The 25226-nt window shown below is 39.6% G+C and overlaps 2 protein-coding genes across 3 annotated transcripts in view; one reads left to right on the top strand and one right to left on the bottom strand.

The window, feature by feature from the left end:
• STN1 (STN1 subunit of CST complex) overlaps positions 1-4570 on the bottom strand; it is a 109937-nt gene extending 105367 nt beyond the window's left edge. Inside the window, exon 1 of the mRNA XM_063607879.1 lies at positions 4437-4570. The gene's annotated coding sequence lies outside the window, so the exon portion shown is untranslated. The remainder of the gene's footprint in view (positions 1-4436) is intronic.
• A 278-nt stretch (positions 4571-4848) lies between these two features.
• Positions 4849-25226, top strand: part of SLK (STE20 like kinase) — a 62163-nt gene continuing 41785 nt past the window's right edge. For both annotated transcript variants that reach the window (XM_003825547.5, XM_003825546.5), the window contains exon 1: positions 4849-5610. In XM_003825547.5, the coding sequence (XP_003825595.2) occupies positions 5461-5610 (150 nt within the window). In that variant the 5' untranslated portion in view covers positions 4849-5460. The remainder of the gene's footprint in view (positions 5611-25226) is intronic.

Here is a 25226-nt window from a genome sequence, read left to right on the forward strand (position 1 = left end):
CAAATGGAAAAGTATTACATCATTAATAATCAGATAATTCTAAATTAAGATAAGTTATTTTGGGGCTATTAGCTTGGTAAAGATTAATGGATGGGCCAGGTGCGGTGGCTCACGCCTGTAATCCCAGCTCTTTGGGAGGCCGAGGTGGGCAGATCACTTGAGGTCAGGAGTTCGAGACCAGCCTGGCCAACATGGTGAAACCCTGTCTCTACTGAAAATACAAAAAATTAGCCAGGTGTGGTGGCAGGCCCCTGTAATCCCAGCTGCTTGGGAGGCTGAGGCAGGAGAATTGCTTGAACCCAGGAGGTGGAGGTTGCAGTGAGCCGAGATCATACCACTGCACTCCAGCCTGGGTGACAGAGCAAGACTCTGCCTCAAAAAAAAAAAAAAAAAAAGATGGATAATACCTTGTTGCTATTGAGGGTGTGGTGAAATTTGACACTCTTATATGTCAACATTTTTCTTTTTCTTTTTTTCTTTTTGAGACAGGGCCTTGCTCGGTCACCCAGGCTCGTGTGCAGTGGCACGATCGTGTCTCACTGCAGCCTTGATCTCCTGGGCTCAAGTGATCCTCCCTCCCGTCTCAGTCTCTCATGTAGCTGGGACTACAGGTATGCGCCACCATGTTTGGCTAATTTTTTTATTTTTTGTAGAAATGAGGGTCTCACTATATTGCCCAGGCTGGTCTGGAACTCCTGGGCTCAAGCAAACCTGCTGGCTCAGTCTCCCAAAGCGCTGAGATTAGAGGCATGAGCCACCATGTTTGGCCACCAATCTTTTTAGAGGCCAGTTAGGCAATACAGAGCAAAAACATTTTTAATATGATCTTTGACTCATCAATTCCACTTCTTGAATTGTGTCTTCAGGGAATATAATCAGACAAATACATAAAGATGCTTGTATATGCATGCTAACTGTGGAATTGTTTATGACGACAAAAAAATTGGAAACTACCTAGATGCCTGTCATGCCTGTCAATACAGAAATGCTTAAATAAATTATGGTATAGTTAGACACTAGAACTCTGTGCAGCTATTAAAAAAGGATTAGACAGATCTATTTGGGATGGCTTGGAAAGATGTCAACGATCTGTATTGGATGATGCCAGTTTTATATCTTAACAGATATGCATGCGGCCAGGTGCAGTGGCTAACACCTGTAATCCCAGCACTTCGGGAGGCCGAGGTGGGCAGAATACTTGAGGTCAGGAGTTTAGGGCCAGCCTGGCCAACATGGCAAAACCCTGTCTCTACTAAAAATACAAAAAATTAGCCGGGCTTGGTGGTGTGCGCCTGTGATCCCAGCTACTCAAGAGGCTGAGGAGGAGAATTGCTTGAACCCAGGTGGTGGAGGTTGCAGTGAGCCGAGATCACACCACTGTACTCCAGCCTTGGCGACAGACGGAAACTTCATCTTAAAAAAAAAATATATATATATATTTATATATATATATAAATACACACATACACATACATACACACAGAAAAAAACATATATAGGCCTAACTTTTTCAAAGTAGCTTTATTGAGGTATAATTTACGAAGCATATAATTCACCCATTCTAAGTGTAAAATCATCACCATAATCTAGTTATAAAACCCTTTTTTATTGTCCCCCAAAATTCTCTCATGCTCATGGGCTTAACTTTTTTTATTTGGCCATGTATTATGTTATTAAAAGGAAAAGCTTTTACAAGAGGCTCATTTCCATTTCTTTTTTTCATAATATATGAAAAAATTTATGATAATATTTCTATTTCTTTTTTTTTTTTTGAGACAGGGTCTAGCTCTGTCGCCCAGGTGAAGTGCAGTGGCACGATCTCAGGTCACTGCAACCTCCGCCTCCCAGGTTCAAGCGATTCTCCTGCCTCAGCCTCCCAAGTAGCTGGGATTACAGATGCCTGACACCACACCCGGCTAATTTTTGTATTTTTGTTAGAGACGGGGTATTGCCATGTTGCCCATGCTCATCTCAAACTCCTGACCTCAGGTGATCCACCCACCTCAGCCTCTCAAATTGCTGGGATTACAGGTGTGAGCCCCCGTGCCCAGCCTATTTCTATTTCTTAATGGTGTCAGAACTTTATCTTTGCTTTGCTAGTGACTTTTTAAAAACCACTTATTGAATTATGATTGACATACAATAAGCTGCTCATACTTAATGTATATAACTAGATGAGCTGGGTGATAACTGTACATCACCACTGACTATTACATAAACATATCCATCATCACAGGCTTAACTTTTAACAGTGGTTAGGTCGAGGGTAACTATGAGTAGGGGGGAAGGAAGGAGGACAGAACTATAGACAGATTCCTAGTTTATAATTTCTGTATTATTTGAATTATTTACAACAAAAGTATAATATCTTTCATTTTTATTTTTTCTTCGTGACAAGTTCTCGCTCTGTTGCCCAGGCTGGCGTGCAGTGGCACAAACATGGCTCACTGCAGCCTCATCCTCTTGGGCCCAAGTGATCCTCCTGCCTCAGCCTCCCCAGTAGCTGAGACCACAGGTGAGTGCCACCATGCCCAGCTAATTTTTCTGTTTTTAATTTTTGGTAGATGTGATCTCGCCATGTTGCCCAGTCTGGTCTCAAATTCCTGGGCTCAAGCAATCCTCCCACCTCAGCCTGGGATTATAGGTGTGAGCCACCCCACCCAGCCAGTAATACACTATCTTTTAATTGACAAAATAGTAAAGTCTTTTCTATTTTGAAAAGCACAAAATAAGTAAACAGACATATACCCATTGACCAAAATCTACTTTTGGCAATTTATCCTAAGGAAATAATCAAATATGTGGAAAAAGATTTGTGTACAAAGATATTTATCCATATTTTATTAAAAACAGAGGAATTATAATCTAAATGTCTCATAATGGAAGAGAACAATTATTAATTGTATTGAAATATGCGAAGTGCAGGATGCAAACCTTTTTATGTAGTACAACCTCAACCATGTTGAAAAAAGTTAATGCACAACCAAAAAAATCCTGTTTTGAAATATAAGTTCTTATCAATGGTTGTGTCTGGATAGTAGAATTATAGTACTTTTAATTTAATTTTATTTTTTAAGCATTTCATTTTCTCCATAAATGATAATAATTACAAATAATTATAGTATTGTTTTCACAGGTCTATACATTTGTCAAAACATATAAAAGTGCACACTTGCAGCAAACCACCATGGCACGTGTATACCTATGTAACAAACCTGCACGTTCTGCACGTGTATCCCAGAACTTAAAGTATAATTTTAAAAAAAAGCAAACAAGTACTAGCAAAAAAACCAAATGCACACTTTAAATATGTACAGTTTATTGTATATCAATATATTGCAATAACACTTTAAAAAATAGAAGGATCTCAAGGAATTGAATCATCTTAAGCGTCTTACTGGAAGGGGGGTTTTGCTATGCCATTTTGGGGCTGAAGGGCAAAATGACTGGGGGGGCAGACATTATATAAATAGCAATATATACATACATTGTCTCTGCTCCAGATACCGCCATTCATTCATTCATTCACCAGATCTGCCTTCCTATTATATGCCAGGAATGTTGCCGGGTACTTGGATATCTTGATGAACAACAAACCACTGGCCTGAAAGAGCTCCCGTCTGGTGGAGGAGGGGAAGGTAGGTCACCACCTGACGGATTCCAGCCAACGCCCACACTGCCCCACAAGGGAGTGCTGCCCAAGGGGGCTGGAGGCAGATCAGGAAGTGGGGGCCTTAGCTGAGGTGGAGTCACCAAGAGTGACACCAGGTTTACAGTTGTGGAGGTGGCCAGAAGTTAGTTTTACCCTCAAGGGAGTGTCGCAGTCATCAGTTGAGAAGTGGGGGCCCGGCGCGGTGGCTCACGCCAGTACTTTGGGAGGCCGAGGCGGGCGGATCACGAGGTCAGGAGATCGAGACCCTCCTGGCTAACACGGTGAAACCCCGTCTCTACTAAAAATACAAAAAAATTAGCGGGGCGTGGTGGCGGGCGCCTGTAGTTCCAGCTACTCGGGAGGCAGAGGCAGGAGAATAGCGTGAAGCCGGGAGGCGGAGCTTGCAGTGAGCCTAGTTCGCGCCACTGCACTCCAGCCTGGGCGACAGATCGAGACTCCGTCTCAAAAAAAAAAAAAAAAAAAAGAAAAAAAGAAAGAAAAAAAAGAGAAGTGGTCTTAAACAGTTTTTATGTATCTGTGTCTATCTTGCCTGCACACTTAAAACAACAAGAGTAAGAACTAAGATTGAGCGTTTACGGGTGCAGGGGCCGCGCAAAGGGCTTCCATCTATTGCCTCATTCACAACCTTCTGGTAGGGACTATTAGGATCTTCATTTTACGGCGAGGAAACCGAGGCTCGGAGAGGTCACCTGCCCAAGGTCACAGATCTCTCTCTCCAAAGCTCAAGCTCACAACCACCACACAAACTCCCCCCTCATTGTACCTGGGGCCCGTCTGAGAGCGAAAAAGTCCGCTTTCAGGTCCCAACCCTAACAGGTCCGGCTTTCACTCCACAGTTTTTCCCAGATCCAGAATGGAGACAACATCCGCTAGCACAATCAACAGGGTCGTCCCACGGGGGCCGCTCCACCAAGGCCGTGGACTGACAGGATTTGGGGCTTGGAGGGCAAATGAGAAGCAATCGTCAGGGACCAAAGAACAAATGCGTCCATCACACCAGCCCCCCGCACCCCGAGCCCCGTGCTCCGCTCACGCGAACCCTCGGGGGCAGCCAGTCTGAGGGACGTAGCGCGCGTGCGCGGGGCCAGAGGGGACGCCCCCACGCGAGCGCGCGGTGAGCAGGGCGCGTGACCGGGCGGGCGCGCAGCCGGGAAAGCGCGCGGGCGCGCTACGGAGTCGGCGTCGGCGCGCGCTCCAGGCCGCGGCTGTGTGGGCTGGGGAGGGAGACAGGCGGCGGAGGCGGCGGCGGCGGCGCCCCAGACCCGAGGGGACGCGCGGGCCTTGCGCCGCGGGAGCGGACGGCGGCGGCGGAGACCCTAGGCTCGCGGCCCGAGGCGGGAGGGCTCGGCTTCTCGACTGCCCGCCTCCGAGGCCGCCGGCCGCTTCTCTCTCCCGGAGTGGCCGCCGCCCCTGGAGACTCGCCGTGACACGGGCCTAAGCCGCCGCCGCGGGAGTCCTGACCGCTCGGACCCGTCGGACCAGGCCGGGTGGGAGCGAGCTTGCGGGCAGGTGCCGCTCCCGGAGGGTGGGCCGGAGGCGAGGCGCCCACCGCGCGGCTCGCGGGCCGGGCTCGGCGGAGGGGCCGCTCGCGCAGCACCCCCACCGCGGGCCGGAGCCCGGGTCGCCGCCCCGCCTTCTCCCGGGACCGCCCGGCCGGAGCTGCGGGGGCCGAGGGACGCCGCGCCCGCCGCCGCCAGCCGGGCTCGCGCGGGAGAGCAGGGAAGAGAAACTTTGCCTTTTATTGTTTTTAGTCCTTAAGTGCAAGGAACTCTGTGTTGGGAGGAAAAATGTCCTTCTTCAATTTCCGTAAGATCTTCAAGTTGGGGAGCGAGAAGAAGAAGAAGCAGTACGAACACGTGAAGAGGGACCTGAACCCCGAAGACTTTTGGGAGATTATAGGAGAACTGGGCGACGGAGCCTTTGGGAAAGTGTACAAGGTAAGAGGGGGAAAACGGGAAGTTGTACTGCGAAGATAAAACAGCCACTGGCCTGGAGTGGCGGGAGGACATCTGCTCCCCTGGTCCCTATCCTGTCCTTCTTTTGACTGTTACGGTTCGATGCAACTTTACTTGGCTGATCATCCAAGGAGTAGCTAAGAAGTCGGGTTTACGGTGGAACAAAATGGGGCCTGGATGGAGTTTAAAGAGCGATTGGAAAGGGAGACAGGGTTATAAAGTCTACTCTTTCGAACTTCAAAGGAAATGAGAGTGTTCTTTAATTTATAGGAGGGGTCTGGTTGTGCCCTTCAAGTATTTTAGAATGAGAAAGTCATTGCACTTTGCAGTGGATTTGTCTACTGACTGCATTCGCGTGCATGCTTGTACTCCAACAGTTCTGTTTTTAGGGTCCAGGGTATATATTTGGTTGTATCTAGAGCTAATACAGAACTAGTTGGGATCAAAGTGATTGCTACTTACAGTCTCTTCTTGAGTTAGTTGCTTGACAGCATACTATAAAATAGAATGGAATTTCTGACAAAATTTCCAAAAAACCTTCATGTGGTACTAGTTTTAAATATATTTATGGTAAGCATTGACTAGAAGTCAGTATCAGCGCTTAAGCAATTAAAAACACACACGCATGTATTTATTTCAATAGAAAGAGGCTTGGCGTTTCAACCTGAAGGCATTAATGTTAACTATTTAATATCTCCTAAGCAACATATGAATGATGTCATTGGAGTATTTTCATCCTGAAGGGCGAATTTTTTATGAGACAGCGTTTAGGGGAAGGGCCCACAGGGTTGCCTAGAAGTGAAAACGTAAGAAAATAACTTATGTTTATACAGGACTTTGAAGTTTTTAAGTACTTTCAAATAATTTGGTCCCCACAAAAATCTTGTGAGGTAGGCAGGTCAGTATGAGTATCTACATTTCACAGATGAAGATATTGAAATTGTTCACAGTCACGTGAGTCTCAGCCTAGACTTGAACTCAGGTCTTCTGAGCCCATATTTAGTATTGTTTTTTATTTTAACAGTAACTGGTAGAAATGAGAGCATTTTGCCTACTACTTTCTTTTTTTTTGAGACGGAGTTTCGCCCCTTTTGCCCAGGCTGGAGTGCAATAGCGCGATCTCGGCTCACTGCAACCTCCCCCTCCCGGGTTCAAGCGATTCTCCTGCCTCAGCCTCCCGTAGTAGCTGGGTTTACAGGCATACGCCACCATGCCCGGCTAATTTTGTATTTTTAGTAGAGACAGGGTTTCTCCATGTTGGTCAGGCTGGTCTTGAACTCCCGACCTCAGGTGATCCGCCCGCCTCGGCCTCCCAAAGTGCTAGGATTACAGGCGTGAGCCACCGTCCCCGGCTGCCTACTACTTTCTAAGCACCATTACACTTCTGCCTCTGCCCTGCCTCAAATGCATCTTGTCAAAACCCCAGTCCTCATTCTTTATCCAGGCTAAAATATCTACTCCTCTCTGTGTGCTTTCAGAACACGTTGTTCACATGGCTATTACAGCACTTGTCACTTACTACAGTTAATATGTTTATGTTTCTATAATAAAATTAAGGGCCAAAATTATGATACATATTTGGGTTCATTCACTGCCTTAGCGTATAGTGATGTGTCTGTTTATTTGTTGAAATGAAAGAATGTGTTTTGTCTGCATATGAATGCTGTCGTGGAAGCTATCATAGGCTGTGGAAGTTGGCAAAATAAGCTTTGTTATTTGTGTGGAGGGTAGAGTATGGGCTTCAGCAAGAGCTTATAAGATGCAAGGCTTCATTGTAGTGGGAAGATCACTCCTGGGAATCAAGAGTTGTGTTTTAGTGCTGGCTGTCACAAACCAGCGTTGTAATCCTGGACAAAACACTTAACTTCTCTGGACCTCCGTTTTCTTAGCCATAATATTAACTTTCTTAGGAGTTTAGATTCTTTCACCCATTAAAGTCCTGCGAGTATGTAATTAGCCTGGAAAGGCAAAAATAAATGCTCAAGGCACCTAGAATCTTGTAGTTAGAAGGTGGTAGGTGATTATGGGCAGTTTTCATGGTGTAAATAAGTTTTATCGAATATAAACAGCTTAGTAGTAAGAGCACTGGCTCTGGAGTTGGAATATAACTTAGCTCTCTCACTCAATAGCAGCATATGACCTTGAGCAAGTTTCTTATTTGTCCTATGCTTAACTTTGCTCATCCATAAGACATCCTCAGTGTGAGGATTGAAGAAGATAATATAAGGCACATGGAAAGGGCTCAGTAAATGGTAGAAATTACTGTTATTACATTTAGAGCTCATAGATGCAAAATTTGGGATGAGATAGGAAAAGGAAGCAAGAAGATAATAAACCATTTTGTTGGTTTCTAATGGCATGGGCAGACTGTGTGGAGATACTAAAGCCCTGTGTTATTCTTTCATGACACTTTCTGCAAAATGTGATCTATCTTCCTATACTGAGACATTAATTGAAAAATTTCTGAAGAACAAGAGTCTTATTTCATGTAGTTATTTGAGCACTATAAAATTGTGTCAAGGAGAATTTCTGTGATCTTGATGACTGTATTTTAGTATGATATTTGAAGAGCACGGGCTGGCACTATTTTTTCTTTTTTCATTTCACTACTCTCTGCTTCTAAGGAGTAGGGTATGAGTTTTTTAAAAAATAAAATTTGAAATTAAAACTTATCTGACTTCTTATGGCCTCTTTTTTCTAAAAGTTTTTGTTTTTCAAGATTCCATAGAAATTGAGGATTTATAAACTTCCTTATATTTGGAAGAAAAAGCTATGGAACCTTAACATAGTACGTAGTAGTATGTAGTAGAAAACTGTTTATAAACTTGATTCTAACTATCATTTGCTTACAGAAATTAGTAACTGTTACAAAGATTATATTGTAAATAGAGATGAGGTTGAGTATCCCATTTCCCAAATGCTTGGGACCAGAAGTGTTTTGGATTTTGGAATTTTTTGGATTTTGGAATATTTGCATTATACTTAGTTATTGAATATCTGAAATTGAAAATGCTCTAGTGATCATTTCCTTTGAACATCATGTCATGTTAGCACTCAGAAAGTTTCACATTTTGGAGCATTTCAGATTAGATTTTCAGATTTGGGATGTGTAACCTATAGGTAATCATGTTGTGTATTTAGTCTGAGTCATTCTTCCATCGTGTACTTGTTGTATTCCTTCCACTCAGTCCAGCACTGTACACATTTAACAGTTACTTCCTTGCCTGAAAAAGCTTCACTACTTTAAATTTATTTTCTCTTTTAAAAATAGTATTATTTGACATATAAATGAAGATATGTAATATCCTTCACAATATTTTATCTTTGGGTTTCTCTTTTTTTGTTGTTGTTGTTTTGTTTTTGTTTTGTTTTGTTTTGAGATGGAGTCCCTCTCTGTCGCCCAGGCTGCAGTGCCGTGGCGCAATCTCGGCTCACTGCAACCTCCGCCTCCCAGGTTCAAGCAATTCTCCTGCCTCAGCCTCCGGAGCAGTTGGGATTACAGGCACGCACCACCGTGCCGGGCTAATTTTTTGTATTTTTAGTAGAGACGGGGTTTCACCATGTTTGCCAGGGTGGTCTTTCCTGACCTCAGGTGATCCGCCTGCCTTCGCCTCCCAAAGTGTTGGGATTAGAGGCATGAGCCACTGCCCCTCACCCCCTGCTGGATTTCTCTTGTTTTTAACAGAAAAAAAGAATGACATAAGATTATGAATTGAATTGCATTTCTAGAAAGCTATTTTATCTATTAAACCAGTTGAAACTAAACTCTTGGCTGTGTGCTGGATGAAAGTAGTTTTTATATGACAACTGATGGCTGTGTGCCTTTTAAAAAATAGTAAAATATATAATCTTTGTATTAAAAAGTATGGAAACATATACATTTAGCAGATAATAAAGTGAATTATTATTAACAACTGTCAGTGTCAAGGAATTCTGCTAACATCCGAGAATCCCTCTTGCCTCCTTTCTGTATCTAATATCTTCTCTCTCCCTAAAGGAAACCACTATCCTATCTTTAAGTTATTCATTTATTTGCTTTTCTTAATCATTTACTATCTAGGATTATATCCCTAAATGTTATAAATTTAGTTTTGTATGCACTTGAACTTTATATGAATGGAATCATATTGAACATATTCTTTTGTGTCTTGCCTCTTTCAAAGTCAGTATTGTGTTTGTGAGGTTCATCTTTATCACATAGAGCTGTAGTTCTTTTTCGTTGTAGCATTGTATTCTATTATATGATGATATCACCAATTATTTACTATTGTACAATTAATGGATATATTGGTTGCTTCCAGTTTTTGGCTCTTACACAAAACGGTAGTTGCACATATACATGAGTTTCACTAAGAGTTAATCCAGGAATGGAATTGCTAGGTTATAGGGTAATGTATCTTTAATTTTACCAGATGATGCCAAACTAATTATACCAGTTTACATTCCCACCAGCAGTTTAAGAATTTCCTTGCCCTGCCAGGCGCGGTGGCTCATGCCTGTATTCCCAGCACTTTGGGAGGCCGAGGCGGGTGGATCACGAAGTCAGGAGATCGAGACCATCCTGGCTAACACGGTGAAACCCCGTCTCTACTAAAAATACAAAAAATTAGCCGGGCGTGGTGGCAGGCGCCTGTAGTCCCAGCTACTCGGGAGGCTGAGGCAGGAGAATGGCGTGAACCCGGGAGGAGGAGCTTGCAGTGAGCCGGGATCGCACCACTGCACTCCAGCCTGGGCGAAAGAGCAAGACTCCGTCTCAAAAAAAAAAAAAAAAAAAAAATATTTCCTTGCTCTGCATCTTTGCTAGCATTTAATATTGTCAGAATTTTAAAGTTTTGACAGGCTGATAATGTGTTACATTTCTCATTGTGCATTTAATTCACCTTTCACAGATTACTAAAAGTAATTCTTTTAATATGTTTTTGGTAATTTGAATTTCTTCTTTTGTGTTCAAGTCTCTTATTCATTTTTCTATTGAAGTCTTTTTGTTTATATGTTGATTGTGTGTGTGTACAATATATGTGTTTTGAATTTTAACCATTTGCTGGTGATAGTTATTGCTAATATAGTCTCATTCTGAGACCTGTCTTTTCATTCTCACTGTAGTGTCTTTTTTTGAATTCTTTAACATGGTCCAATTTGTCAGTTTTTTCCTTTACAGTTGATGCTTTTTGTGTTATGTTTAAGACATTTCTTCCTAATGTGTGATCATGAAGATAATCTTCTATATTATCTTCTAAAAGCTTTATGATTTTGCTTTTCTTTAACAATTAGATCTATAATCTACCTAGAATAGATTTTTGTAAATGGTATGAGGTAGGGGTCCAGTTTCATTTTTTTCCCCATATGGATACACAATTGTCCCAGAACTATTTGCTGGGAAGAAAAATAATTCCCCACTGCTCTGCAGTGCCCTGTTACGTAGCATGTGTCTGTTTCTGCATTCTCTGTTCTCTTCATTGATCTATTTGTCTATTCCTATACCAGTATCCCACTGTCTTAATTAGGAAAGCATTAAAATAAGTTTCTGCTGCTTCTTCAACATAGTTTAGTAGTATTGTTGGCCCTTAGGGCTTCTATGTACATTTTCCAGTTAGCCTGGTTGAGTGCCACAAAAAAATCTGTGTTTTTTTGGAGAGATTTCATTGAATTTATAAATCAGTTTTGGAAAAATTAACCTTTCTTTGATATTGAGTCTTCCCACCTGTGCATGTTTTATCTCTGTTTAGGTCTTTTTTACTATCTTAATAATGAGTTACAGTTTTTTTCCCTAGAAGTGGGAACACAAACTACTTCAAGGATGTTTTAAATACTTTGTTTTTCCTGTTAGAATTTCCTCCTTGTTTTTGTTGTGTACAACCTTTAGTAGCCTTCTGAGAAAGGATCCATGGAAAACATATTTTTTAAGAACTTGCCTGTCTAAATATGTCTTTATTATAAGGTCACAACTTAATATATATAATTCTAGTTCAAAAGTAAGTTTTTAAAGAATTTTTAAGATTTAGAATTTGTTAGTTTTGAAGACTTTCTTCCATTCATTATCTTTTGGCTGCAAGAGTTGCTGTTGAATGTCTGATGCCATTTGGCTTCCTGGATCCTTTGCCATCTTTTTCTCTTAATAGCCTTTAGGATTTTCTTTTATCCTCTGTTCGTGGTGATGTACTTTGATGTAGGTCTTTTCTTCTTCTTTCGTTTTGCTGTGCTCTTGGTTAGTCCTTTCAATCCAAAGACTTATGTCCGTCAGTTCTGTGACATTTTCTTGTATTATTTATTTGACAGCCTCCACCCACCACTTCCCCCAATAATGACTCTTGCCATGGTCTTAAGATTCTTCATGTCCCTAAATTCAGGGGACACTTACCATCTTACTTGACCTGTCATTACCATTTGAGATACTTGGCCATTCTTTCCTTTAAAAAGTTCATCTTTTGGCCTTTTTTTTTTTTTTTTTTTGAGATGGAGTCTCGCTCTGTCGCCCAGGCTGGAGTGCAGTGGCGCGATCTCAGCTCACTGCAAGCTCTGCCTCCCGGGTTCACGCCATTCTCCTGCTTCAGCCTCCCGAGTAGGTGGGACTACAGGTGCCTGCTACCACGCCCGGCTAATTTTTTCTATTTTTTTTTTTTTTTAGTAGAGACAGGGTTTCACCATGTTGGCCAGGATGGTCGCGATCTCTTGACCTCGTGATCCACCCACCTCGGCCTCCCAAAGTGCTGGGATTACAGGTGTGAGCCATCGCACCTGGCCCGTCTTTTGGCTTTTAAGTCACCATACTCTTGATTTTCCTTCCACCTCTGTGTCTGTTCGTCACACTCCTTTGCTGGTTCTTCCTCCTTCTGACTTTAAGGTGTGGGAATTCCACAGGGCTTGGGTATAGGCCACCTTCTCCTTTTCTTAAGAGAACCGGTCTTCTCCCATGGCTTCAATTACCATCTAAATGCAATTTCTATCTTTACCTTAAGACCTCCCTTTTGAACTCCAGATCCACACATACAACTGTCTATTAGAGATTTCTGCTTGGATGTCTCACAAATACCTTAAACTGCAAGTCCAAAACATGAACTAATTCAGCTCATGATGTCAGTCACAAATTTGCTCCTTCTGTCTTCCCACTCAGTAATTACCACTTCCATCTACCAGTTGCATAGGCCAGAGACCTAGAGGTCATTTTTAACACCTGTTGCTGCCTTCCCCACCAAACCTAATTAAACACCAAGGCCTGTTAATTCTACCTACTAAATATTTCTCAAAAATACTTCTTTCTTTCTTCACTGTCATTTCACTAGTCAAAGCTGCTATCATCTCTTACTCAGACTACTGCAGTCTTATTGGTAAGTTTTTGGGCTTCATATAATCATTTACATGATTCTTTTAATCCCGTAATCATTTAATATATTCCTTTGTGTTGGGCTTCTTTTGCCAAACATTATATGAATGAGTTTCATCCATGTTGTTGCATGTAGTAGTAATTTGATCTTTTTCTTTGCTTTATGGTATTTTATGAAATATTATAGTTTATCCATTCTGTAGTATTTGGATTGTTTTCACTTTTTGTATGTTAAAAATATGATTCACGGCCCGGTGCAGGGGCTCACGCCTGTAATCCCAGCACTTTGGGATGCCAAGGTGGGAGGGTCACTTGAGCCCAGGAGTTCAAGACCAGCCTGGGCAACATAGGGAGACCCCATCTTTATTTGTTTTATTATTATTATTTTTTCTTGAGACAGAGTCTCACCTCTGTCATCCAGGCTGGAGTGCAGTGGCGCGATCAACTCCCCGGGCTCAGGTGATCCTCCCACCCCAGCCTCCCAAGTAGCTGGGACTGTAGGCACCTGCTACCATGCCCAGCTAATTTTTATATTTTTTGTAGAGACGGGATTTTGCCATGTTGCCCAGGCTGGTCTCAAATTCTTAGGCTCAAGTGATCTGCCCACCTCGGCCTCCCAAATTGCTAAGATTACAGGTGTGAGCCACCATGTCCAGCCTTAAATTTTTTAAATTAAAAAACAAAAAATACGATTCATGAATATTCTTGTGCATTTTGGTGCACATGTGCCATTATTGCTGTTGGATATATACCGGGAAGGAATTTTCTAGGTCATAGGTTATACATATCTTCCAAAGCGGTTGTACCAATTTACACTCCCATCAGTAGGGTATGGGAGTTTTCCCAGTTGCTCTGTGTCTTCACTTACACTTGGTATTGTTATTAATATTATCTTTAATGTTTTTTGTTAGCCATTCTGTTGAGTGTAAGTGGTTTTATTTACATTTTCCTGATGACTAATGAAGTTGAGTGCCTTTTTATGTGCTTATTCAATATTTGGGTATCTTTTTTTGGTGGAATTCCTGGTTATTTGCCCAATTAAAAAAAAAAAAGCTCCATTTTGAGGTATAATTTATATACCACAAAATTCACCCATATAATTTTGTGAGTTTTAGTAAATCTGTATAGTTTTGCAGCCATTACTACAATCCAGCTTTGGAAGCTTTCTGTCACCCCCAGAAAGTTCTCATGTGCCTATTTTGCAGTCAGTCTCTATTCCCACACCAAGCTCAAGATAGCCCTTACTTGCTTTCGGAATGGCTCTGTAATTTTGCCTTTTCTAGAATTTTTTAATAAGTGGAAACATACAATATGTATTATTAATATGTATGGCTTTTTGCACTTAGCACAGGGTTTCTCAGTGTTGGCACTACAGCCGTTTTGGACAGGATAATCCTTTTTTGTGGAGGGCTGTCCTATGCACTGTAGGATGCATCCCTGACCCTACCCCTTTGTGACAACCTAAAATACTTCCAGACATTGCCAAATGTCTCCTGGATGGCAAAATCAGCACCACTGGTTGAGTGTAATTTTTCAGGATTCATCTGTGTTATTCACTTGTCTATTAAAATTTTTGGTTATTTATATTTTCCTTAATGATTTATAGGATATGAGGTCCTTTTTCCACAATGTAGATTGCTTTTCATTTATTTAATTCTTTTTCCTGATCCATAGAGGTATTTTTAAATTAGAAAATAAATTTATTAGAAAACAAAGGTTGAAAATAAACAGAATGAACAAACTCTATTTTTGCTTGCCCCAAAACCTCAATAAAAACTGTTATCTGGCCAGGTGTAGTGACTCATGCCTGTAATCCCAGCACTTTATAAGTTTGAGGCAGTAGGATTGCTTGAGCCCAGGAATTCAAGAACAGCCTGGGCAACATAGCGAGACCCCATGTCTACGGAAAGTAGTAAAAAAAATTAGCTGGGCATGATGGCACTCACCTGTGGTCACAGCTGCTGGAGAGGCTGAAGTGGGAGGATCCCTTGAACTTGGTGGAGGCTGCAGTGAGCTGTGATTGTGCCACTGCACTCCAGCCTTGGTGACAGAGCAAGACCTCGTCTCAAACAACAGCAGCAAACAACTATTATCTCTTAAAATTTTAATATTTTTTCATATAAGTTCTGCATTTCCTTGTTAAATTTTTGCCTTGATAGTTTATCTTTCCAGCTACTATTTTGAATGGGATAGTTCTTCCATTATGTTTTGCAATTATTGTTTGGATATAAGAAAGCTATTAATTACTATTCTATAATATCTTAACCTTATTGAGTGCTCTTATTGTTTATTTTTCCCTCAACATTGAAGTTTTTCAATCCTATAAAAATGTTGATATGTAAAAAAAGTTGTATAGAGAACATACACATATCAACTACCTAGATTCTACAGCTGTTCATATTTTGCTATACTGACTTTATTACACACGTCTATGCATCCATTCATCCATTTATCCATTCATTATCTGTTTCTCTTTTTCATTTTCTTAAGGATTTTCTCTTCTTTCAATTATTTGTACCTTTGTTTTTTTCACTTGTCTAATTATGTTGATTAATCCTTCCTGAACAATTCTAAATAATTCGACATTGGAAATGTTAGTAATTTAGTGAATTATTTTATAATATATTTTCTGGCACAATTTTAAAGTTTTAAACTTTCCTTCTTAGTTTTCTGTTTTCTACCAGAAAGTTATTGTTTATGTGCTGACATAGACTTCTAGATAAAGTGGCATATTACTTTATTCCCATGTTTCTTATTTGTAAATCTGTATTTAAATTCACACAGATCTTTAACATAACTCTGTAACAGAAGCAGTTAATTCTTATTTTGCCAGTGTCTCTATGTCAAGGTACTCTTCTGCTTGAATATAAGATGCTATTGCTGTTACTGTATGAAATGTTGCCTTTTTATTATAAAAATCTGTCACTTTTATGTACCAAAATGAGAACTGAGATGGTTTTGAAATTTCAGAAAAAATTTTAACGAAAGAACTAATCGATTCAGTGAATATATATTTTTTTTCCTTAAAGAGGAATCATTTTCAGAAGTAGTTTTTAAGTGATAATCTCATCTCAAGATAATGGGAAGAAAAATGTCAAGACCAGGGCATTTATTTTATATCCCTGTGTTTCTTACTAACGTGTTTTTTATCTGTAAGGATATAACTACTGAATGTACATATGGAGTATAAAAACAATATTTTATTGTTCTTTTAATTTATAAGATGATCAACTTTTCCAATTTACCAGCTTATCAGCTCACATTTCTTCCTATAAATCAATGCTGAAATACTAGTTAATTTGGGTGCTTTCTTTAGAAAGGGAAGGTATTTGAATCATCCCTCCTTCCATCCCTTCCTCCTTTCTTGGAAAGTGTGAGCGAAGTTAATAAATTTCATTTCTCTTTGTATGTTGTCATTTTAGCATCTCAATTTTAAAGAAATGTACTGGAAATCAAGATATTTTATTTTTTAATTTTAATTTTAATTTTTTTTTGAGACAGGGTCTCACTCTGTCGCCCAGGCAGGAGTGCAGTGCCGCGATCTTGGCTCACTGCAACCTCCGCTTCCCACGTTCAAGTGATTCTCATGCCTCAGCCTCTGGAGTAGCTGGGATTACAGGCGCCCGCCACCACACCCAGCTAATTTTTGTATTTTTTAGTAGAGATGGAGTTTCGCCTTGTTGGCCAGGCTGGTCCCCAACTCCTGGGCTTAAGCTATCCGCCTGCCTTGGCCTCCCAAAGTGCTGGGATTATAGGCGTGAGCCACCGTATCCAGCCAAGATATTTTATTTTTGCTTGTAAAGCATGTTTTATTTCCAGTTGGTATGTTGTATGGCATGAGCTTTATAAAGTCTCTTAAAATTTTAAAGATCTGTGATATGGCTTATTCACATTTAAAGATAAGGTAATATTACATAATTTATTTCAGAGTATCCTGCCAAAGTTTTATAAAGAACGGCCAAGAAACTAGCATACCATATCTGATTTTGGATCTTTAAATTAACCTTGATAGAATCTTTTTTCTGGCCTGCTTTTTTTTGGTCTGTGCCCTGATGGATGTGAAGTAATATCGTCCCTGATTACTAATGAGGTTGAGCTCATTTTCATATGTTTATTGGCCATTTGGATTTCCTGTTCTCTGAAGTGATTGTTAAAGTCTTTTGGGCTCTCTTTCTTTTTCTTATTGATTTATGGGGGTCATTATACATTTTGGATACTTATCCTTTGTCCGTTATATATGAGGCACATATTTTCTTTTGCTTTGTGGTTTATCTTTTCACTCTCTTTAGGATTTTCTTTTTTTGTGTAGACATTTTAAGTTTTAATATAGTCCAATTTATTAACTTTTCCCTACATGGCTAATGTTTTTGTCTTAAGAAATTCTTTCCTAACCAAAATGGTGAAGATATCCTGCTGTGTTATCTTTGTAAAGTTTTATGGTATTGCCTTCTACATTAGGTCTGTAATTAAACTGGTGTTGATTTTTGCTTATAGAGTCAGGTAAGGACCGAATTTTATTTTTTCTATGTAGATACCCAGTTGTCCCAGCACCATGTACTTTAAAGACCGTCCTTTTCTTACTGCTTTGCAATGCTTCCATCATATAATGGATGTCCATATGCACATAGTATATTTCCATGACATTCTTTTAGGTTAAATTTTTAGGAGAATTGTTAGAGCAAAACAAATGATTATTTATTAATGCTTATTTTGAAATTACAGAATTTGTGCACATTTATTTTTCAATTTTTTAATTGTAGTAAAATACACATAAAATTTACTGTCTTGACTATTTTTTAATCTCCTGTGAAGATTCACCATCGTCATGATTTTTAAATGTCTAGTTCAGTGGTATTAAATACATTCGTAATGTGCAACTGTCACCACTGTCTGTCCATCATGCCTCTTATCTTTTAAAATGAAACTCTACCGTGTTATCTACCGTGTTAAACAGTAACTTCCTATTTCTTCCTTCCTCCTGCCCTAGGCAACTGTTGTTCTACTTTTTGATACTATGATTTTGACTATCCTAAGTACCTCATTAAATGGAATCATACAGTATTTATCATTTTGTGACTTAGTTCATTTAGCATAATGAACCTTAAGGTTCATCCATGTCATAGCATATGTTAGAATTTCCTTCCTTTTTAAGGCTGAATAATATTTGTGGTATGTATATACACATTTTGCTTATCCACTCATCTATTGATGTCACTTGGATTGCTTGCATGTTTTAGCTGTTGTGTATTTAGCTACGAACGTGGGTGTACAAGTATCTCTTTGAGACCCTGCTTTCAGTTTTTTAGGGTATATACCCAGGAGTGGGATTCCTGGATCTTGTAGGAATCTATTTTTAATTTTTTGGGGGAACTGCCATATTGTTTTCTGTAGCTGTACCAATTTTACATTTCCATCGATTTGTGCACAAAACAAGAGTTCTAATTTCTCCACATCTTTACCTATACTTGTTCTTTTCATTCTTTTTTGAAGTAATAGTCATCCTAGTGGGTGTAAGGTGGTACTTATATAGTTTTGACTTATATATCTCTAATATTAGTGACGTTGAGCATCTTTTCATGTGCTTATTGGCCATTTGTATATCTTCCTTGGAGAAATACCTGTTCGGCTCCTTTGCCTATTTTTGAATTGGGCTAGTTGTGGGTTTTTGTTGTTGTTGTTGTTGTTGTTGTTGTTGTTGAGTTTTAGGAGTTGTCTGTATATTCTGGATATTAATCCTCATCAGATACATGATTTGTAAATATTTTCTGTCACTTTATAGGTTGCCATTTTACTGTAATATTGTCTTTTTTTTTTTTTTTTTTTTTTGAGACGGAGTCTCGCTCTGTCGCCCAGGCTGGAGTGCAGTGGCGCGATCTCGGCTCACTGCAAGCTCCGCCTCCCGGGTTCACGCCATTCTCCTGCCTCAGCCTCCCGAGTAGCTGGGACTACAGGCGCCCGCTACCACGCCCGGCTAATTTTTTGTATTTTTAGTAGAGACGGGGTTTCACCGTGTTAGCCAGGATGGTCTCGATCTCCTGACCTCGTGATCCGCCCGCCTCGGCCTCCCAAAGTGCTGGGATTACAGGCGTGAGCCACCGCGCCCGGCCTGTAATATTGTCTTTTAAAATGTATAACATTTTACAATTTTCATCAAGTCCAGTTCCGTGTTTTCTTTTGTTGCCTGTGCTTTAGTGTCATATCTCAGAATTCATTGTCAAGTCCAGTATCATAAAGCTTTTGCCTCATGCTGTCTTCTGAGAGTTTTATAGTTTTAGGTCTTACATTTAGGTTTTTCTTTGGTCCATTTTGAGTTAATTTTTGTTTATGGTGTTAGGTAAGGGTCCAACTTCACTGTTTCACATGTGGATATTCAGATTTCCTAGTACCATTTTTTGAAAAGACTGTCCTTTTCTCATTGACTGGTCTTGGAACCCTTGCCAAAAATCATTAGACCATATATATGCCAGTTTTTTTTTTCTGGTCTCTATTCCATTGGTTTATATTTCAGGACTGCACTGTTTTGATTACTGTAGCTTCGTAGTAAGTTTGAAATCAGGAAGTGTGAGTCTTCAAGCTTTGTTCTTTTTCAAGATTATTTTGGCTATTCAGGGTCCATTGAGATTCCATGTGAATTTTGGGATAGGGTTTTCTATTACTGCAAAAAATGTCATTGAGATTTTGATAGGGATTGCATTGAATCTGTAGATTGCTTTGGGTAGTATTGATATTTTAACAATATTAGGCCTCCAATATATGAACATGGGATGTGTTTTTATTTATGTCTTTGATTTCTTCCAGCATTGATTTTTTAGTTTTCATTGTACAAGTCTTTCATCTCCTTGGTTAAGTTAATTCCCAAGTGTTTTATTCTCTTTGATGCTATCGTAAATGGGATTGTTTTCCTTACTATTTAAAAGTCTTTATTTTTCTTGAATTAATTTCCAGACGTGGTACATTTTTTGTCTTATTTTAAAATATATTTTTGAAATTGTCTTTTTGTGTTCTGTTTTTCATCTTTTCCAACTATGCAATCTATGCACATTTCCTCAGCTTCTTTATTACACGGTTGTGTTTGTTTCTGCATATTCATGCTGCTCAGAGTCAATAAGTCCTTGAAATAAGCAGGAAAACTGTGTGATCTGAGAATTGGTAAAACATTTTGGAAACTGCAGACTTAGCCAAATTTAACTTATTACTGACACCATTTTGTTGCTATATTTTGACTGACCAGTGACTAAATTTTGAATACCTAACCAGAACAATATAAATAAAATAGAGTTTGGGAATGTGAAGAAAATATAAGGAGAATATAAAGTATATTTCTTTCTCTTTTGCAGATTTCAGGAAATGACATAATCCTTGGAATTTCTGTAATATTTTACAGAAATTACAGAAAGAATATGTACAATCGATCCTCATTATTTGCAGATTTTGTATTTGTGAATTTGCCTACTTGTTAAAGTTTACTTGTAGTCCTAAAATCTATACTTGCGGCACTTACTTGGTTATTTGTGTGTATGCGCAAAGCTGCAAAAAAATTTGACTCCTCTGGCAAGCACATTCCCAGCTAAACTTGAACAAGGTGACACTGCCTTGATTTCACCTCTCATGAAGAGATGACCAGAGGACGGAGACAGCAGAGGGCAGTGTAGTGAAGTGCAAGAAGGTCTGGCTGTGGGGGCCAGTTGGATAGGGTTTGAATCCCAAGTCTGACATCTGTTTTTGGGATGGCCTTCCGCAAGTCACTTAACACTTATACACCTCATTTCTCTTTTGTAAAATAAAGAAAGGAGAATCTCCCTGGATGAATTGTTTTCAGGATTTAAGAATATAATAATCTATGTGAGGGGTGTGTGTATGTGCATGGTTTTCCCTATGAACAATGTTTCAGTAGTCGCTAATTCAGTGCTTGCAGTGATTTTATAAAACATAACTACCACAAATAATGAGAATTAACTGTGTGTTTGCTAAATGATGATGAGTGATTTTATTCTTTTTTAATATTGATACTTGTTCCTACCAAAATCTTAGCAGGACTGAAAAGATCACCATAATTTGCATGTAATTTAAAACAGATAACAGTATTAACAGTCTAAAAGTATATGCTTCCTTCAGTGCGGTTTCCTCTCTCTTCACTTAATAGCTTTTTGGAACTTTGGATATTTATTACCCAAACGTTTACTCTACTCTGTACCTTAGCTCTCCCATCTGTGTTGCTCATAGGTTTTGAAGGATTATGCCAGTTCTTAATCGCAGTTCCAAATACGCCCTTCTATGCTTTGTGATGCTGGTTCAAAGACTGCAGATCACATTTCTGCCTTGCTAGCAGCTCATTTCTGTTTCAAAAGTATAGGGCACTAGAGGGAGGCTGCAAGGAGAAGGAGGAAGAAATGACTTACACCTTTGTCTTGTTTCCTGTGAACTTCCTGTCTGCTTTCTTGTTACTTTGACCATCACCCTTGTAGAGGTTTTTTTTTTTTTGCTCCAGCATCAGCAGTTTCTTTCTGTAGCAGCTGTTGAATACAGTTTGTAGTTTTTCCAACACTCACAGAACTAACCTCATCATAACCCTTCATAACACCAGCACCAGTTGGCTGGTACCCTGTTCCTCAAAAGTTTGGGTCGCAGTCTCACAGGACCCCTCTTCAGAGACAACAGCACCAGCTGAGCAGCACTCTGTCCTCAGAGGTCCGTCTGAGTTTCAGCTCTGTGGAACCCTTCCTCCAAGCTTCTGAATTTTAATAATTCCAGTCTTTTCCCTTTGTTCCCATAGTCCTAGGGGTGGTAGCTTTTGCCTGTAGTTGTTACCTCCCTGATCCTTTGTATTATTTTTTCAGTTAGCAACAGAGTTAGTCATTGTTTTTATTAAATTTCTCTATTAAAATAATCAATGTGATTTTCCTCCTGTCTGGACCCTAACTGATACAAGGATTAAATAAGTTACTAAATGGAAAGTGCAGAGAACAGTGCCTCTTCTAATAGCACGATGGATATTACTATATAGGATAACATACTTGAAATAATTTGAGATTTTTTTACTGATTTCTTTGCAAAATACTAATATTTCCAATTTATATAGGTAAAAACATTAAAATAATCGTTGAATTTTATTGATATTAATATGCTCAAATATCACCTCGGTTAGACCTAACTTAACTACCCTATTTAAGTTGTAAACTCTGGCCTGTGTGCTCTCATACCCCATTTCCTCATCTTATTTTATTTTATGTTTTTTGAGACAGAGTCTCAGTCTGTCAACCATGCTGGAGCGCAATGGTGCAATCTTGGCTCACTGCAACCTCTCCCTCCTGTGTTCAAGTGATTCTTGTGCCTGAGCCTCCTGAGTAGCTGGGATTACAGGCGTGCACCACCACACCGTGCTAATTTTTGTATTTTTTGGTAGAGACAGTATTTCGCCATTTGTCCATGCTGGTCTCGAACTCTTGGGCCCAAGTGATCTGCCCACCTCGTCCTTCCAAAGTGCTGGGATTCCAGGCATGAGCCACCGCGCTCAGCCTCCTCATCTTTCTTATTAGTTTACTTTTTCCCACAGTACTAATTGCTAATATACTGATTTATTTGTTGACTGTCCACTCCCCAAAATTGTAAGTACCCCAGCACAGAGAGATTTTGCATATTTGCACATTGTCAGCATCTAGAACAGTAACCTAACATATAGAAGGCACTCAGTAAGTATTTGTTGGAAGAATGAATGGATTTCAGCAGATCAACTCTTTTGGTCAAGATTTGACCAAGATTTTTAATAGATTTTTATGCAGTAGTTCCCCCTTATCCGAGGTTTCACTTTCCATGGTTTTATTTACCTGCAGTCTGAAAATAGGTGAGTACAGTACAGTAAGATGTATTGAGAGACATCATTCACATAATTTTTATGATAGTATATTGTTACAATTGTTCTATTTTATTATTATTGTTGTTAGTCTCTTACCGTGCCTAATTTATAAATGAAACTTTATCATAAGTATGTATGCAAGGAAAAAACATAGTATACATAGGGTTTAGTACTATCCAAGGTTTCCAGCATCCTCTGGGGGTCTTGGGATGTATTCCCTGGGGATAGAGGGGACGGCTGTATTACGTTTCTTTTCTAGAGCACATTTCGCTGGGGTGTTGTTTGTCTTTGTGTTTTCTGCAGCTTGGACCAGTGCCTTGTAGTGGATATTCATGAACATTTTGAGTTGTTCGTGAACAATTTGAGTTGTTTAGTTTTTACATTTTATGGTTAAATGTTCTTACACACTGGACAATTAGGCTCTTCTTCTTTTGGTGGGGGGAAGAATACCTCAGCCTTGAGATGAAATCAACCAGATTGATAGAATCAGTCCCAGTGATTGTTTTTTCTTTTTATTCCTTGTTTTTTAGATTCCTTTTGTATTTATCTTACATATTTTTTGTTTGTTTGTTTGTTTGCCTTTGATTGACTAACACCTCTGTGGGACTGAAATCATCTCTGTTTTCTGTGCTGGTCTTTCAGTTTCCAGCTAAAAATTTTATTAAAATATATTCTTCCCTATGAAATACTATATAAGGTTAGAAAATGTAAAAATATAGAAAGAAAATAAATGAAGATTTAAAAATTATTCCTGTACTCACCACCCAGGGAATACCTTCTGTTCAAACAAGAGTAATATGAGGGTGTAATTTTTTTAGAATATGAAACCAGTATGGAACATTCAGACAACTTATGTTTCCCAGTATCCCTCATTTGTTTATGTAATGTGGCCAAGCTCTATTGATGATTCATGAAAATAAAAACAGTGATTTTAGGTGATCATGACTGATATTTGAAATCTTTTTATCAACAGAAGTTATATTTTTAAATTAAGATTGGGATTTGTTATTCCATTTTTGTTTTTAACGTTTGTTTAGTTCAGTGGTGCCCATCCTCTTTGGCATCAGGGACTGGTTTCATGGAAGACAACTTTTCCACAGACTGGATGCGGGGATGTTTTGGGGATAATTCAAGTGTGTTATGTTTATTGTATACTTTGTTTGTATTATTACTACATTGTAATATATAATGAAATAATTACACAACTCACCATAATATAGAATTAGTGGGAGCTCTGAGCTTGTTTTCCTGCAACTAAATGTTCCCATCTTGGGCTGATGGGAGACAGTGACAGATCATCAGGCGTTAGATTCTCATAAGGAGCACACAACCTAGATCCCTCACATACGCGGTTCACAATAGGGTTCACAGTTCACGATAGAGTTCATGCTCCTCTGAGAAGCTAATGCTGCTGCTCCTCTGACAGGAGACAGAGCTCAGGTGGTATTGTGAGCAATGGGGAGTGGCTCTGAATACAGATGAAGCTTTGCTTACTTGCCTGCTGCTCATCTCCTGCTATGCGGCCTGGTTCCTAACAGGCCGTGGACTGGTACTGGTTTGTGGCCCCGTGGTTGGGGAACCCCGGGTTTAGTTATTTCATTAAGCCTTTATGTGAAGAGTTTTGTTTTTGTTTTTGTTTTTCCCGAGACAGAGTCTTGGTCTGTTGCCCAGGCTGGAGTGCAATGGCACGATCTCGGCTCACTGCAACCTCCATCTCCTGGGTTCAAGCAATTCTGCTGCCTCAGCCTTCCAAGTAGTTGGGATTACAGGCATCCGCCACCATGCCTGGTTAATTTTGTATTTTTAGTAGGAATGGGGTTTCACCATGTTGGCCAGGCTGGTCTTGAACTCCTGACCTTGTGATCCGCCCGCCTTGGCCTCCCAAAGTGCTGGGATTACAGGCATGAGCCACCACGCCTGGCCTATGTGAAGAGTTTTTATGCCTTTAGATATTAGGTAGATAAGCTCTTTTTAAAAAATACTTTATGTCCCAGTTATATTAGTGTAGAGAATAGTGTCACACACTTGTAAATATTTATTTCAGTTTTGTTTTTTTAAAGTTTTTTAGAACTAGATCCTGATGAGTAATCATGTTATTTTCAAGCAGTAATTTGAGGCACTATTCTTTTAATGTAACTTTTATTATTTATATTAAACCAAATGATATCATTGTTGGTATAATCAATATATGACAGAATTTGTTACTGTGAGGAATTTTAGAGGTTATCTAGTGTGAGTTATTTTTCTTCCTTCATGCCAGCCCATTCACAAGTATAAAAGATACATCTTTAAAATCTCCAGGACATCAGTCAATTAATTTTAGTTGCTGCGTCATTTTTCATTGTAGAACTGTACTGCATGATTTAAGCAGGTTCCTGTTAAGTGACATTTAGGCTGATTCACTTTTTCGCTATTGCAAATGGT

The sequence above is a fragment of the Pan paniscus genome, chromosome 8 (assembly GCF_029289425.2).
Source record: "Pan paniscus chromosome 8, NHGRI_mPanPan1-v2.0_pri, whole genome shotgun sequence".
Taxonomy (NCBI): Eukaryota; Metazoa; Chordata; class Mammalia; order Primates; family Hominidae; genus Pan; species Pan paniscus.